At 38.8% G+C, this 14,079-nt stretch overlaps 2 protein-coding genes across 2 annotated transcripts; both read right to left on the bottom strand.

The window, feature by feature from the left end:
• Positions 1–703: 703 nt before the first annotated feature.
• Positions 704–4,421, bottom strand: LOC142177287 (uncharacterized). Its single transcript, XM_075245760.1, has 6 exons — positions 4,033–4,421; positions 3,278–3,943; positions 2,907–3,079; positions 1,529–2,841; positions 1,133–1,423; positions 704–844 (listed from the first exon to the last, which is right to left on the bottom strand). The coding sequence occupies exons 1-6, from the start codon at positions 4,419–4,421 to the stop codon at positions 704–706; spliced, it is 2,973 nt and encodes a 990-aa protein (XP_075101861.1).
• A 6,385-nt stretch (positions 4,422–10,806) lies between these two features.
• LOC107810738 (receptor protein-tyrosine kinase CEPR1-like) lies at positions 10,807–13,446 on the bottom strand. Its single transcript, XM_016635547.2, has 2 exons — positions 11,399–13,446; positions 10,807–11,307 (listed from the first exon to the last, which is right to left on the bottom strand). The coding sequence occupies exons 1-2, from the start codon at positions 12,771–12,773 to the stop codon at positions 10,988–10,990; spliced, it is 1,695 nt and encodes a 564-aa protein (XP_016491033.2). The 5' UTR covers positions 12,774–13,446; the 3' UTR covers positions 10,807–10,987.
• Positions 13,447–14,079: the final 633 nt, after the last annotated feature.

Below are 14,079 nucleotides of genomic sequence, written 5' to 3'. Positions count from 1 at the left end.
TCTCCTATTAGTGTATGTGAATCTAATTGTCATTGGCAAATACCAAGCAACACCTATCAAGCTCTCACCAAGCGCCAGGGTATACTTTCCATATGCTAAAATGAATTCCAAACATCTCCACCATAGAATTGAAGCTAACATAGTCTTCCAAGTGTAGCTACTATATGATCTCCATATACAGTGGACTGATTTTTTCCAAGTATTAATCATGTGCTCACTCATCAAAATTAATGTGTAGAAGAGGAGCCTGGCTTTAGGCAAAGACAGGCGTGAACTGGCTTTAGGCAGGCTTTGCAAGGCAAAAGCCAGGCTTGAGCTGGCTTTAGGCAGGCTTTGCAGGGCAAAAGCCAGGCTTGAGATGGCTTTAGGCAGGCTTTGCAGGGCAAAAGCCAGGCTTGAGCTGGCTTTAAGCAGGCTTTGCAAGGCAAAAGCCTGGCATGAGCTGGCTTTAGGCCGGCTTTGCAAGGCAAAAGCCAGGAATGAGCTGGCTTTAGGCATGCTTTGCAAGGCAAAGGCCAGGCTTAGAAATTGTGCCTTTTTGTGATCGTGTAAGCTCAGATCCTTCCCTACTAGAACCTTTACTGTAGATATCATTCTAAACATTGCTAAACCATCCTCATATTGGTCATAAAAGCATGCTAATACCACTGAGAAAAGATTCAACAATCTCCAAAAATACCATATGATGGGTTCAACATTTTCCTTAACATTTGGACATATCAGAAGTAGGATAAATTGTACCATCCCCCACCTGCTTATCGTATTTTTTCTGTACACTATCAAAGCACCCCCAGAATGAGCATGGTACCATGCTAATACCATTGGAAAGTACCTTAATAACATACTGAATGAGACAAAGAAACATGCAGGTTTGTGTAGAGTCCAATCCTGTGAAACCATCAGTCTGGGGTTCTTCTCTTTGCTATCCTAACCATAAGGTTAGGTGATTGAGATTTGTATAGATTGATGAACCTCCTCCCTATACTAGGCAGTTCAGAGAATAAATGAAACTTAGATGTACCTCAAAAGAGAACACAATGTTAACTACAAAATCCGTCACTGAGTTGCCTTCTCTGAACACATGTTGAAAGATCATATTGAAGTTGTCCTTCATCTCTATAATTTTCTTCACATCCTTTGCAATTAACCAAGGAGGATCCCATTCCCCTTCTATCGCCTTCTTCATCACTAATGAATCAATCTCCAATATGAGAGGGTAAAGATCGTGCTTCACACAGTATTCCAACCCTTGAAGAATAACCTTAGCTTCAACTACCACATTAGTTGTCACTCCCAGGTCTGCTGACCTAGCATACACCACATCACCTTCATCATCCCTCACACAAAATCCTAGGGAGCTAGGTACAGGATTGCCCTTTGAAGCTCCATCAGTATTACATTTGTACCAACCATGAAAAAGAAGCTACCATGTTACTCTTGTAGTGATCAATATAGGTTTATATCCTTCAAAGTATTGAATCATGTCTGGCCATAACAGTGCAATATTAGGGATACAAGCATACCTCACCCTTGCCAGTTGATGCAATGTCCTATTTATCTCATGAATCACCCTATTTGTGGACACCGAACCACCATGTTTACCTGTATTTCTTCTCTTCCAAAGCTCCCAAGTGATGATAGCTGGTACTACTTGAAATAGTGGCTTTAATTTTGGACAACACTGAGCATACAACCAATGTCTTATAATCTGCTTCAATTGAATCAATTGCACCGAAATTCTAGCAGCCCCCATGAACAAGTTCCATACCTTAGAGGCAGTTGTGACAAATATATGCTCAATGGATTCCTCTTGGGGCTGCTGACAACACCAACACCTAGACATCACCATTTGCCCTTGACTCCTCCACATGTCATCGGTGGCTATTTTATGCCTCCACAATCTCCATAAGAAGAAGGATATCTTGAATGGCAAATCTTTAATCCACATTAACTTGAATTCCTGATTAGGATCTGCCATATGCCTTAATATTTGCCAAGAACTACTAACACTGAACTTACCTGAAGGAGTTGGCATCCAGTATGGCCTATCCCAATATCCCTCACTGCCTTCATAATGCACATTTAGCCTTATATGTTCTGCAATTTCCTCATTGAAAGTTTGATCTAGCAGTTGATCATCCCATGCTTCCCATTGCCACAGTTCTTCCACCTCCTGAAGATCTTCATTGATTGGAAAGTCTTTAGGTAATACGTGATAAAGTGCACCCAATCCAGTCCAATTTTCATGCCAAATATTATTTGTTCCACTCTTCAATTCCCATATGATCTCATGTTCTACTTCTTCCCTAGCATTCAACATTTGTCTCCAAATATGAGACCCTCCCCTAAAATGCACCACCATTGGTAGCTCCTTCTTGTAATACTTATTCCACATGAAATTAGACCACAAATATTTTGTGGTCCTAAACCTCCACCATAGTTTAGAAAATAGTGCCCTTGAGACATCATGTAAGGACCTAAAACCTAGGCCCCCTTCCTCTTTAGGAAGGCAGATATTTTTCCATGAGGCCCAGTGTCTGCTTCTCCCTTCTTCCTTTGTGCTCCAAAAGAACCTAGCAAAAGTCTTATATAGATGCCCCGGGATGCTGTTTGGTGGATCAAGGACTGATAACATGTGAACTAGCATACTTTGCAACACACTAGAGATGAGTGTTGCCTTTCTTCCAAATGACAACAACTTTCCTTTCCATGAATGCAATTTAGCCTTCACCTTCTTGATAAGAGCCTCATAATAGCCCTTCCTCCTTCTAGTGTAAAAAATAGGACACCCTAGATATGTGAAGGGGAATTTATCTCTTGCAAATCCTGTAATAGCTCCAACTGCCTGAAACAATCCATTAGCAACATTTGAATGCATGAACTCTTATCTTTGTTGATCATCTGACCTGATATCTTCTCATAGTTTCCCAACACTGCCATAATCTTGCTCAAATAGGGAGGATGAGCAGATGCAAATATTATCGTATCATCAGCATATGCCAAGTGGTTTAAAGGATTAGACCACTTAGGCATTCCAAATCCCACAAATGACTTGTCTTCAAAGAGCTTATTCAAAGACCTGGAAAGTACCTCAGCTGACAGAATGAAAAATGTTGGAGATAGGGGATCCCCTTATTTCACACCCCTTGTCGACTTAAAGAACCCTGAGGACTGCCCATTCACCAATATTGAATACTAGTTATTTGACATCAAGTTCCACACCATGTTGATGAAGTGTTCAGAAAATCCCATCTTCCTTAGCACATGCAATAAGTACTTCCATGAAACCCTATCATAGGCCTTAGCCATATCAAGCTTGATCACCACATTAGCTGGCTTTCCCCTTAACCTTATGTCAGTGACAATTTCTTGAGTCAATAAGATGTTTTCAAATATACTCCAACCCTTTACAAATCCGAATTGATTAAGAGTTATTAGAGATGGAAAAAAACTCTCCAATCTGTCATGTAATACCCTAGACAAGACCTTGTTAATGAAGTTGCTCAAACTGATAGGTCTTAAGTTAGAGAAGGTCTCAACTCTAGGTTTCTTGGGCAGCAACACTAGATTGGTGTGAGTGATGGATTTAGGCAATGCAGCCCCTCCATAGAAGTGTAGCACCATGTTGTGTATATCAGCACCAATAACATCCCAACATGTTTGATAAAATAGGCCAGTGAATCCATCAAGACCACTAGCACTCTCCCCACTAAGCTCAAAAACTATTGCCCTTACTTCTTTAATTGTTGGCAATCTACTAAGTTCCAAATTCTGCTCCATAGTGACCATTGAAGGTATATTATTGAGTAAGGAAAATTCAGAAGCATCACCTTCATTTGTGTAATGTTTTTGATAGAAGTCCACTGTAGCCGTAGCCAATTGCTCCTGGTCTTCAATCCATACCCCACTGCCACTTTTGATCCTCTTCAGTTTCAATTTCTTTCTTTTCCATTGACATGATTGTAAAAGAAACTTGTATTCCTATCTCTTTCAGCAAACCAAGTCATCCCAGCTTTTTGCTTCCAATACTACTCCTCAATACTCAAGTATTTCTTCAATTCAGATTGAGCCTTTTGAAGCACAATCCTATTCTCAGTTGTAGGCTCTTCTTCAAGCAACATCTCCTTCACCCTAACAATGTCCTCCAAAATAGCCAATTGTTTGAAGATATCACCAAGTATGGGGAGTTTGGAACATATTCCCCTCTTGATATTCTGTTTGAACATAAAAAATGGATCCCCTATGAAATTAGCTTCCCAATTCTGCCTCACCACATCCATAAATGTAGCATGCTTTGTCCAAAAGTTCAAGAATCTTAAAGGCTTGACAAAATTGGTTGTCTGCACCCCACATGTCATTAGCAATGGTGCATGATCTGATCCAGTTCTGATTAGATGCTCAACTTCAATAGTTGGCAACATGTTCTAAAATGGCAAATTCACAAAAATCCTATCCAATCTCTTGAATATACACTCAGCATTGGATCTTCCATTCCACCATGTGAATGGACTTCCTTTGTACCCTTGCTCAAACAAACCACAAGAGTTTACACAAAATGCAAAATCCTCATATTCAGGAGGGTGTACTGGAAGTCCCCCGATTTTCTCATCTTCATGGAATATCACATTGAAATCCCCTCCTACCAACCATGGTAATTCCACATCACTTGCTAAGTAATACAAGTGATCCCACAAATCTAACCTCTCCATTGCTTAATATTTTGCATAAACAAATGTCATCATTATGTGCTGCCCCAGGTCATGGTGAAACACTCTCACAGTTACCTGTTGCTCAGTATCCTCCACTAATTCCCATTCCACCACTGCATCGAAGAACAACCATATTTGCCCATTAATATTTGCATAAGCAGTCTCCATATTCAACCTCCTTTTATATCTATCAATGAGTCCCTTCTTTTGAAAAGGATCCATCAATGCAACTACACAAAAGTTATACTCCCTATTTATGTTGATCACCCTAGGAAAGGCCTGTTGTGTATTCACAGACCTTATGTTCCATATTAATATTTTGATCATCATCATTTAGATAGAGAAGCTGCCCTCCTGGGCATTATTCCTGAAGGTTGTGGTGGATCTTTACTCTGATTCTTCTTAATTTTTTTACCTCCTTTAGCACTAGTTGTGGGTGATAAATCCCCTTCCCTAGCCACTTGTTTGAAGTTTTCTGCAGTTGATTCATCATCTTCTTCATCCTACATTGGATTTTGTCTCAATAAGTCTTTATCAATTGGTGTCACATTGTGTGTAACTAAATCATGTATATGTTGTAGAGGAGTCTTACGTGGAACATTAAGATGTAGCTGCATAATTTGATCAGTGCCAGATTCCATAGGCACTTCCTCTATTTCCCCAGATGCTCTTGGAACAATTTCCCCCTCGTCAGCCTGTTCATACTCCTTGAATTGTAGCTCATAGATACTGCCTAGCCCAGGAGTTAATGTAGCAGTCTGCTCTGAAAGCACAATTCTAGTGAGATCACCACCCTTCCCATTGCCTGAAATTTGGTCCGAACCCACTATATCATCCCTAATCTTCAACTCAACATCTCCATCAAGTTTGTTCTCTGATGCATACACCGGAACACCATCTACATAGGCCAAAATCTCTCCAGTTGTACTAAGGTTGGGGTTTACTGTAGCTGCCTCATCAGGTGAACCCGGCTTTAGGCCTGGCATCGCCAGCCTAACGCCTGGGGAACCAGGATTTAGGACTGGCGTCGCCAGCCTAACGCCTGGGGAACCTGGCTTTAGGCCTGGCGTCGCCAGCCTAATGCCTGGGCAGCCTGGCTTTAGGCCTGGCGTCGCCAGCCTAACGCCTGGTGAGCCTTGCTTTAGGCCCGGCGTCGCCAGCCTATCGCCAGGTCAGCAATATCATTCCTTTTCTCACTGCTTCGATTCTCAATAAGCTCGGGGTGCAAACGCCAACATTCAATTTTATCATGTCCTTGTAGTTTACACTCCTAACAATATTTTGGTAGCATGTCATACTGAATTCTCACCCATTCTGTTTGAACACCACCAGTAGCTTCATCATCAATATCCAATCGTACCTTTTTAGTTAGTTCGACCAACAAATTGACAAGAACTTTTACTCTTGCGCAACTCGGCCTAGTTTTGTTTGTAGTTGCCGCGTCAAGACACACTAGCCTTCCCACAGCTGTAGCCAAAGAAAATAGAGTTTTACTTTACAAAAAAGGTAGGCAGCAGTCCAGGAAAAGAAATCCACGCCATCGCCATCGGAGTTTCTTCACCCGCCTTAAATTTTGTATCGTAGATAAAAATACGCAATTGGTATTCGTACCCATATTTGGCTTTGATGTAGTACGTACTCTTCGATGTGAAATCGAGAAAGTCTTGCCATAGAGTTAATCTAATTAACACATGACGATCTCTAAGGAATCTGATATTACACTCACCTTTTATACCACATTGAGTTGGAATTATTCGGCGAGGCTCGTGAATCTCCGGAGATCCATATGAAAGCTTGCCAACGACAACATATTAGAGGCCTTCAATCACGTTCATTCAATCTACTTCTACCTCTGTGAATTTAACCACTAGTTGCCCATTCAAATACACTACTCGTCTCAGTAGAATGGGTTGAATTGAAGCTGCAGCAATAGCCATCGCTGGAGGATTTAAAGAATTTGGTTTCAAAATCTTAGAGTAATTTAGAGGAGCTGGGTTTGAGTTAGTTGTTGTATGTTGTTGTGCAACACTGGGGGAGGTCAGACCAGCCGGAAAAGATGGCTGGTCACCGGACATTGTGGCCATTGAAGCTTAAAGCTCCAGCTTTGTCCGCGATGAATAGTAACGAAGTCACTGTTCACGGTACTGTTTGCTACAGTGACGACGGAAATTTGAGAGAAACAAAATTCTAGAGAGAGAATTTTCCAACCCTAATTTTTTTAGTTTAAGTTTTGACTGAGCCTTTGCACCTTAAGTTGGCCTCTTCGTGGATTTTTTTTTCCTTAAAAGGAAACTATAACTTTCCAATCTTAAGGTGGATATATAAGTCCCTTTGCACCTTAAGTTGGCCTCTTCGTGGGTTTGTCCTTAAAAGGAAACTATATTTTCCAATCTTAAGGCAGACATGTAAGTCTCTTGAGAGTAATCTCTCTTATAGTCGGCGCACATTGAGAATAATATCTCTGATAGTCGAGGCACATTGAGAGTAATCTCTCCGATAGTCGAGCCACATTGAGAGTAATCTCTCCGATAGCCGGGTCATTCTGAGAGTAATCTCTTTGATAGTCGGATAATTTTGAGAATAATCTCTCCGATAGTCGAGCCACATTGAGAGTAATCTCTCCGATAGTCGGGTTATTTTGAGAGTAATCTCTTCGATAGTCGAGGCACATTGAGAGTAATCTCTCCGATAGTCGAGCCACATTGAGAGTAATCTCTCCGATATTTGGGGCATCTTGAGAGTAATCTCTCCGATATTCGGGCGGGGATGAATACAAATTCTCTCACACCCTAAGACTGCTTTCTTTATGCGTGGATCATCTTGTTAAATAAGAACATATTCTTGCTCGATTGACCTACAAAAAGCCAAAAAGAATAACAAAGGAGAAAAAATATAAGAAAATAATTACCTTCGCGTCAATACTTCCGAGTCCACAAAACTAGACTCAAATGGGTTGCAAATAATGAGAATTGATTCAAAAACAATACGACGCATGGGTTTATATAGATCTTCGTAGATGACCTGCAATAGTAAATTATCGATGTGGGATCTGTAAAAAGGCGGCAGCAGTAATTTGTTACTGACAAGGACTTGGTAACCTGACCGTCTACTAAAGGGTTTCGGATACAGCTAGCGTGAGGAAAATGTTCTCGATCTTATTTGTTAATGACCATGGTGAAGTTGGAGACAAAATAATTGCCAACCAACTTTATTGCATGCAAGAGTGACATGTGTAGTTGTAAAAAGGTAACATTGGCCCAAGTTTATCTTTATAGTTGGAAAAGAGTTTTTTTTTTAAAGCAAAAAAAGAAGTGAAATTCAAATGCCAAAGACCCATGTGGCCAACCTCGTTCTTATCTGAATATGAATTGTCTTCAAAGCCTCAAAGACAAGTTGTTTCAAGCTAAGTCCATGTCGATATATTGCAAACAAACTGTATGGACATTTATCTTGGATGTTATGATTTAACCCGAAGTCATTTGGTGCATGCTCTATTAGTACTTCAAAACTAGTCTTGCAAACGAACTGTATGGACATTTATCTTGGATGTTATGATTTAACCCGAAGTCAATTTGGTGCATGCTTTATTAGTACTTCAAAACTAGTCTTGAGATTACAGTGAGTTTATATGTCGTTAAGTCTTGAAGTAGGGGCATTTGTAGGCATATAAATTTTATTAAAATTAAATTCATAAAATAATTTGGACTATAATTTAAATTTAAGATATATTGGTCCAAATAGATATTATGGGCTAATATAATTGAATTAATTATATAAGTCTAATATATATGGATTAAATAAATAAGTCTTAATGCATTGGGCTAAATTGATGGGCCCCACTTTATTAAGCCCAAAATGTCATTTTCCTAGAGGCCCAGTTTGGTGGTACGTGTCAAATGACGTGGCACGCCAAGTCAAACAAAAGAGCCAATAGGATCATGCCACGTGTCAAAATGACAAGGCATGCCAAGTCACATTAAAAAGCCAATAAAACCATGCTATGTTTGCAATTGACATGTTCTGGCCAATCAAATATGGCATTGTCACGTTTCAATTTGATTGGTCGGAAAGAGTTTGTTTTTATCATAACTCTTCCCTCTCACAACTATAAATATTGGTCTTCATAACCCAAAAAAGATACCAGCAGTTATAACAAGAAGCAAGAAAGAGCTCGTGAATCAAACGCTGCAAATTCCTCCTCAAGTTTCAAGCAATCAAGTTCAAGTTCAACAAATCAAGATCAAGCTCAAGAACGAAGAACAAATCAAGTTCAAGCTCAAGAACGAAGAACAAATCAAGATTCAAGGAGTACGAGTTCAAATCAAAGTTCATGCTAGTTGAATTCAAGATCATCGTTCGTGACAACAAAATATAGGTTCAAGATCAAGCTCGAAGACCCTTGAATGTATTTACTATTGGAAAGAAGAATCAGAAGATTCATAGAGATTGTAATACTCAAATTAATCGAAATCAAATACTACGATTGTTACAATATTTTTCGATCTCGATTATTTTCTTGACGCAAATTTATTGTCTGCGGCTGCATTTCTAGTGGAAACTCAAAGATTATGGTGTATGAGTACATGGAAAATCAAAGCTTGGACAACTGGCTGCATCACAAGAGAAAAAAAGCTATTACTGCTTCAGCACATTGTGTCTTGGAATGGAATACTAGGCTGCAAATTGCAGTTGGAGCTCTATGCTACATGCATCACGAGTGCTCCCCACCAATCATTCATCGCGACATTAAGTGTAGCAATATCCTTTTAGACAATGAATTGAATGCCAAAATTGCAGATTTTGGACTGGCTAAGGTTTTGGCTAAGTGGTGAGAGACGGAGATTGCTTCTGCTATCGCTGGCACGTTTGGTTACCTTGCACCAGGTATATCTCATTACTATTAGAATACGAGTTATGTTTCTTATTCTTTTTATCCTAATACCTTGTTATTCTTGGAATTTAAGAGTATGCATATACGTCAAAAGTGAATCTCAAGAGCGATGTCTACAGCTTTGGTGTGGTATTATTGGAGCTGGTTACGGGGAGAGAACCAATTAACAGAGACGAGCATATGAACCTTGCACAATGGGCATGGAACCACCATGAAGAAGGCAATCCAATCATTGATGCTTTTGATGAAGAAATCAAGGAAGCATGCTTCTTGAAAGAAATGAGCTCTATGTTCAAATTGGGGCTTATTTGCACCAGTAGCATGCCTTCTGTTAGGCCTTCTATGAAGGAAGTTTTGCAAATTCTATTACTAAGTGTCGCTACTTCTTCCTAGAGAAAGGCTGTGAATCCAGGATTATCACTGATTTTTCCTATTTTTGTTGGTACTGAAAAATAAAAGTCCAAATTCTTAGCTGTCATGTGGACTGAGTAGTTCCTCATTATACCTTCTTTGAAAGTGAGGCGAGAATCAATTCAAATATCAAGGAGATCAACACCATCATCTGTGCAAACTCTCGAAATAGAATAACTACTATAAAAGGAAGAAAACTATGTAAAGAAAGGCGAAAGGAAGAATAACCACTTTATCAAAGTTTTACATGTAGATATCCTTTCAGTGACGCATCACAACAGTATAAAAAGCTTTTTGAAACTAGTTTTATTCTTTCAAAGTTAAAGTTTCTTAACTTACATTTATCCCTATAGAAGTAAGAAGTAGAATTTGGCAACAGTTGAAAATGCCAATGCAGTTGAGTGTCTAAAACGGTTGTAAAATTAACCATACTTATTATGCAAAATGACGCGCCTTGATTTTGCTGTTTCAAATAATGCTTGGACAAGTACCATTTATGTTTTGAGTTGCACATTGTTGATGGAATAGTTCCTGCAATGTCCGTCTCAGTGGCCCTGACACTCCTCATAAATAACTCCATAAGAATGAATTTAAATGTCTACAACTTTGGTATGATATTTTTCTAGTTACTGGAAGATAACATATTAACACAGAGAGCTAACGAGCCAAGAAAGGAAGAAATCTGAAGAGGGCAATCCCCTTGTTGATACTCTGAAGAGGGCAACCCCCTTGTTGCAGCCCGATTAAGCTTGCATCAAACTTGTTCTATTTTCAAATATGCAGCTCAGAGAGCAATTGATCTATCCGATCCATTGACAGTTTTATTAATATCAGTTAAGTTGAATAATGAAGAAGCATTGGGCTGATGCTAGAGTATACATTTCCGGAGACATTGTTACCAACATGGCTTTGTCATTCTATTACATTTACAAATTAGAACAGTGTTTGTCTACATAAGACTACACATTATCCTCCCTCAAAATTTGGGGTCTCTGCAGCTTTGAAGAATGTGGCAAACATCTTTCATTGACGGCCTACCAGATGGTAATGCACCCGTACACATCAGTCCTAGTTTAAAAACACTCGTCATTTGTTCCAAATTAGTTGCTTCTATGATTTCTCCATCAAGCGCCTCAACAATGGAATTGCCCTCTCTGAAATGCTGTTGAGACCATTGTGCTAGATTCATTTGCTCATCCCGGATAATGGGTTCTCTCCCCGTTGCCAATTCTAAAAGCACCACTCCGAAGCTATAGATATCAGTCTTCACATTCACTTTGAATGTAGAGGCATATTCTGTCAAACATTACAATTTTAATATTAGAGTTGGATAAATTCTTTTGAAATACTCTAGAGGTTAAAATACATAATTTGAACAGTAATGTACCTGGGGCAATGTAACCGAAAGTTCCAGCAATAGCAGAAGCTGTCTCGGGATCATCGTCCCGCTTGTTTAGTATTTTTGCTAGTCCAAAATCTGCTATTTTTGCACTAAATTCCGAGTCCAGAAGGATGTTACTGGATTTAATGTCTCTGTGAATGATGGGCCGAGTGCAATCATGGTGCATATAGCAGAGTCCTTGAGCTGCACTAATGGCTATTTTTAATCTCTTTCGCCAATCCAGGGCTGGGATGCTACTTTGACCTGGTGAGGCTGCTCTTCTCTTTCTGTGAAGCCATTTGTCCAGGCTTTGTTTCTCAAAGTATTCATAGACTAGAAGGTTTTTGTCTGTGCTAAAGATGCAGCAAAAGAGCTTGACAATGTTTCTGTGTCGAATGCTACCAAGTATTCTAACTTCTGCCAAAAAATCCTTTGGGAGTTTTCCACCTGAACTTTTGTCATGCCATATACTTTTAACAGCATAAGTATTGCCTGTTTGGTCGATCACAACTCGATAGACCTTCCCTGATCCTCCCTGTCCTATCACATTTTCGTCTTTCAAGCCAGACATAATGTCCTCCGTAGTTACCTTCAAGTTGTGAAATGAAATTAATTTCAAGTTCTCTTCGAAATTCTGCTTCTTTTTCCACCAAGGCTTTCTGATCAAGGAAAAGATCCATACTAACTGCATCGATATGCAGTCTTTTTTCCACCAATGTTTCCTGACCATGTAAAATATCCATACTGACTGTATAGCTATTCCAACAATTACAGCAGGAATTATGATAATCAAGTGTTTTTCTCTCAGAAACTTTCGAACCTTATCACCAGAAGAGCAGCTTGGTAAATCAGGGAAGGAGTTCTTGGATGTAGAACAAAGGTTGGACTTGTCAAAGCAATTGTCTTCATATGTTAGCTTCACAAATTCAGCAGAAATTCTCCCCGAGAATTTGTTGGAACAAAGCCTTAAAGTGTTACTAGGCAAAAGATGTTCTATACTTTCAGAAATGTCTCCTGATAATTGATTATAAGACAAATCCAAAGCATGCAATCCAGAAAAATCCCAAAATCTCTTTGGTATAGAACCTTTCAATTGGTTATGAGAAAGATCCATACTATACAAACTAAACAAGTCCATTGCATTAGGTATCACACCAGATAAGTAGTTATGACTCAGTAACAAGTGACGCAAATGATGCAACTGGAACAACTGATTAGTAATTGAACCACTTAGAGAATTATGTGACAGGTCCAATTTCACAAGTTTTTTCAAGCTCCCAAATTCTTCTGGGATTGAGCCGTTCAAGTAGTTCCCAGAAAGATCAAGATTTTCCAGTTGGGATGCTGATGATATTTCTTTTGGCATCTCACCAGAAAACATGTTACCATTAAGATACAAAGTGACTAATTTTTTTCCATCCTAAACAACTCACCTGGAATCTGGCCTCTCAAATAATTGTTGGATAAGTCCAGATGTTGTAGCTTTGAGCAGTCCTTCAGGCTAGCTGGTATGGTCCCTGAAATGTTGTTGTCGGACAGATCAATCAAGGTAAGGTTGTTGAGCTGACATATTGCTGTTGGAATTGTTCCAGTTATGTTCTTTTCTCCCAAAATTAGCTGTGTGACCCTGCCAAACCCATTCATACATGACACCCCTGACCAACTACATGGCGAATATTTCAAATCCCATGACTGGAAGATTTCTGAATCGATCCAGTGTTGTTTCAAACTTAGTAAGATGGATTGTTCCGTGCTTGGAAATAAATTTTCTTGGAAAGACAGTCTAATTAAGAAGAAAAACAAGAGGAAGAAGATTCGCATTTTAAGGAAAAAATGGCAAGAGCTTTCTTTGAGAGTTACCATTAAAATGATAATGAACTTATATTTTAACAGTATCAAATAATTAAGCTAACAGTGAGATGGTTCCTCGACTTCAGCACTAGCATGCCACAAGCTAGGCTTTGTAAACAATCTCAAATTTGTCATGTGCTAGTTAAGAGCAATTATTTTCTGATTCAGATCATTGAAGGAATTCTAAGCTGCCCTCACACTTCCTCTTTGGCCAGTAAGGTCATTTTAAGTCAATGTATTTCTTTTTCAAGTAACTTCTATCTTCTTTCGGCTGGAAGCTGCACAGTTCTTTCCTAATAAACAACACAAGAAAGCAATTATTATTATTATTATTATTATTATTATTATAATAGTATTAAAGACTGCCAAGCCAGAATCTTTAACAAGTTGTCCCATTTAACCTGCCACACATTTTGTAAGTCATTATTACTAGTTCACTAAATAAATGCCCCACTGCATTTTGATACTCTGATGAACCAATTTATTTTTTTATTTTGATCCAAAATAAATATTTATTTATATAATTAAAAAAAAATTTAATTTATTTATCCAAAATTACTCTTATGTACGTATTCCGAAAAAGTCTTTTACTCATCACATTAACTATGCTGCAACATTTAATTAAAGATAATTTAGTTACACTATCTATTTTTGTCTAAAATTTTGTATTTCCTTAATAGGTGTGCTCAAAGTAAATTGATCACTTGTTGTGGACCGAAGAGATTATATTGCTAGGCTGGTAGGGGCCCAATATGTAAGTTGGTGTATTTTTAATTAGGGAATTGGGAAATAGTCAAAATTGTCCCGCAATTATTGGAAAAGGGACAATTATATTC

This window comes from Nicotiana tabacum, chromosome 23, assembly GCF_000715075.1.
Source record: "Nicotiana tabacum cultivar K326 chromosome 23, ASM71507v2, whole genome shotgun sequence".
Taxonomy (NCBI): domain Eukaryota; kingdom Viridiplantae; phylum Streptophyta; class Magnoliopsida; order Solanales; family Solanaceae; genus Nicotiana; species Nicotiana tabacum.
Note: the sequence above shows the minus strand (reverse complement) of the source record. Positions and strands in the feature narration are given on the sequence as shown.

Bases quoted from the DNA above. Each gene is read 5' to 3' on its own strand.
- LOC142177287 (XM_075245760.1), bottom strand. From the start codon at position 4,421: ATGTTGCCAACTATTGAAGTTGAGCATCTAATCAGAACTGGATCAGAT. The intron at 2,842-2,906 runs GTCAGATGATCA...TGTTTCAGGCAG, and splicing joins AAACTATGAGAAGATATCAG to TTGGAGCTATTACAGGATTT. The intron at 845-1,132 runs GTGAAGAAAATT...TGTCTCATTCAG, and splicing joins CTTGGTTAATTGCAAAGGAT to TATGTTATTAAGGTACTTTC.
- LOC107810738 (XM_016635547.2), bottom strand. From the start codon at position 12,773: ATGTTTTCTGGTGAGATGCCAAAAGAAATATCATCAGCATCCCAACTG. The intron at 11,308-11,398 runs GTACATTACTGT...AATGTTTGACAG, and splicing joins TTTCGGTTACATTGCCCCAG to AATATGCCTCTACATTCAAA.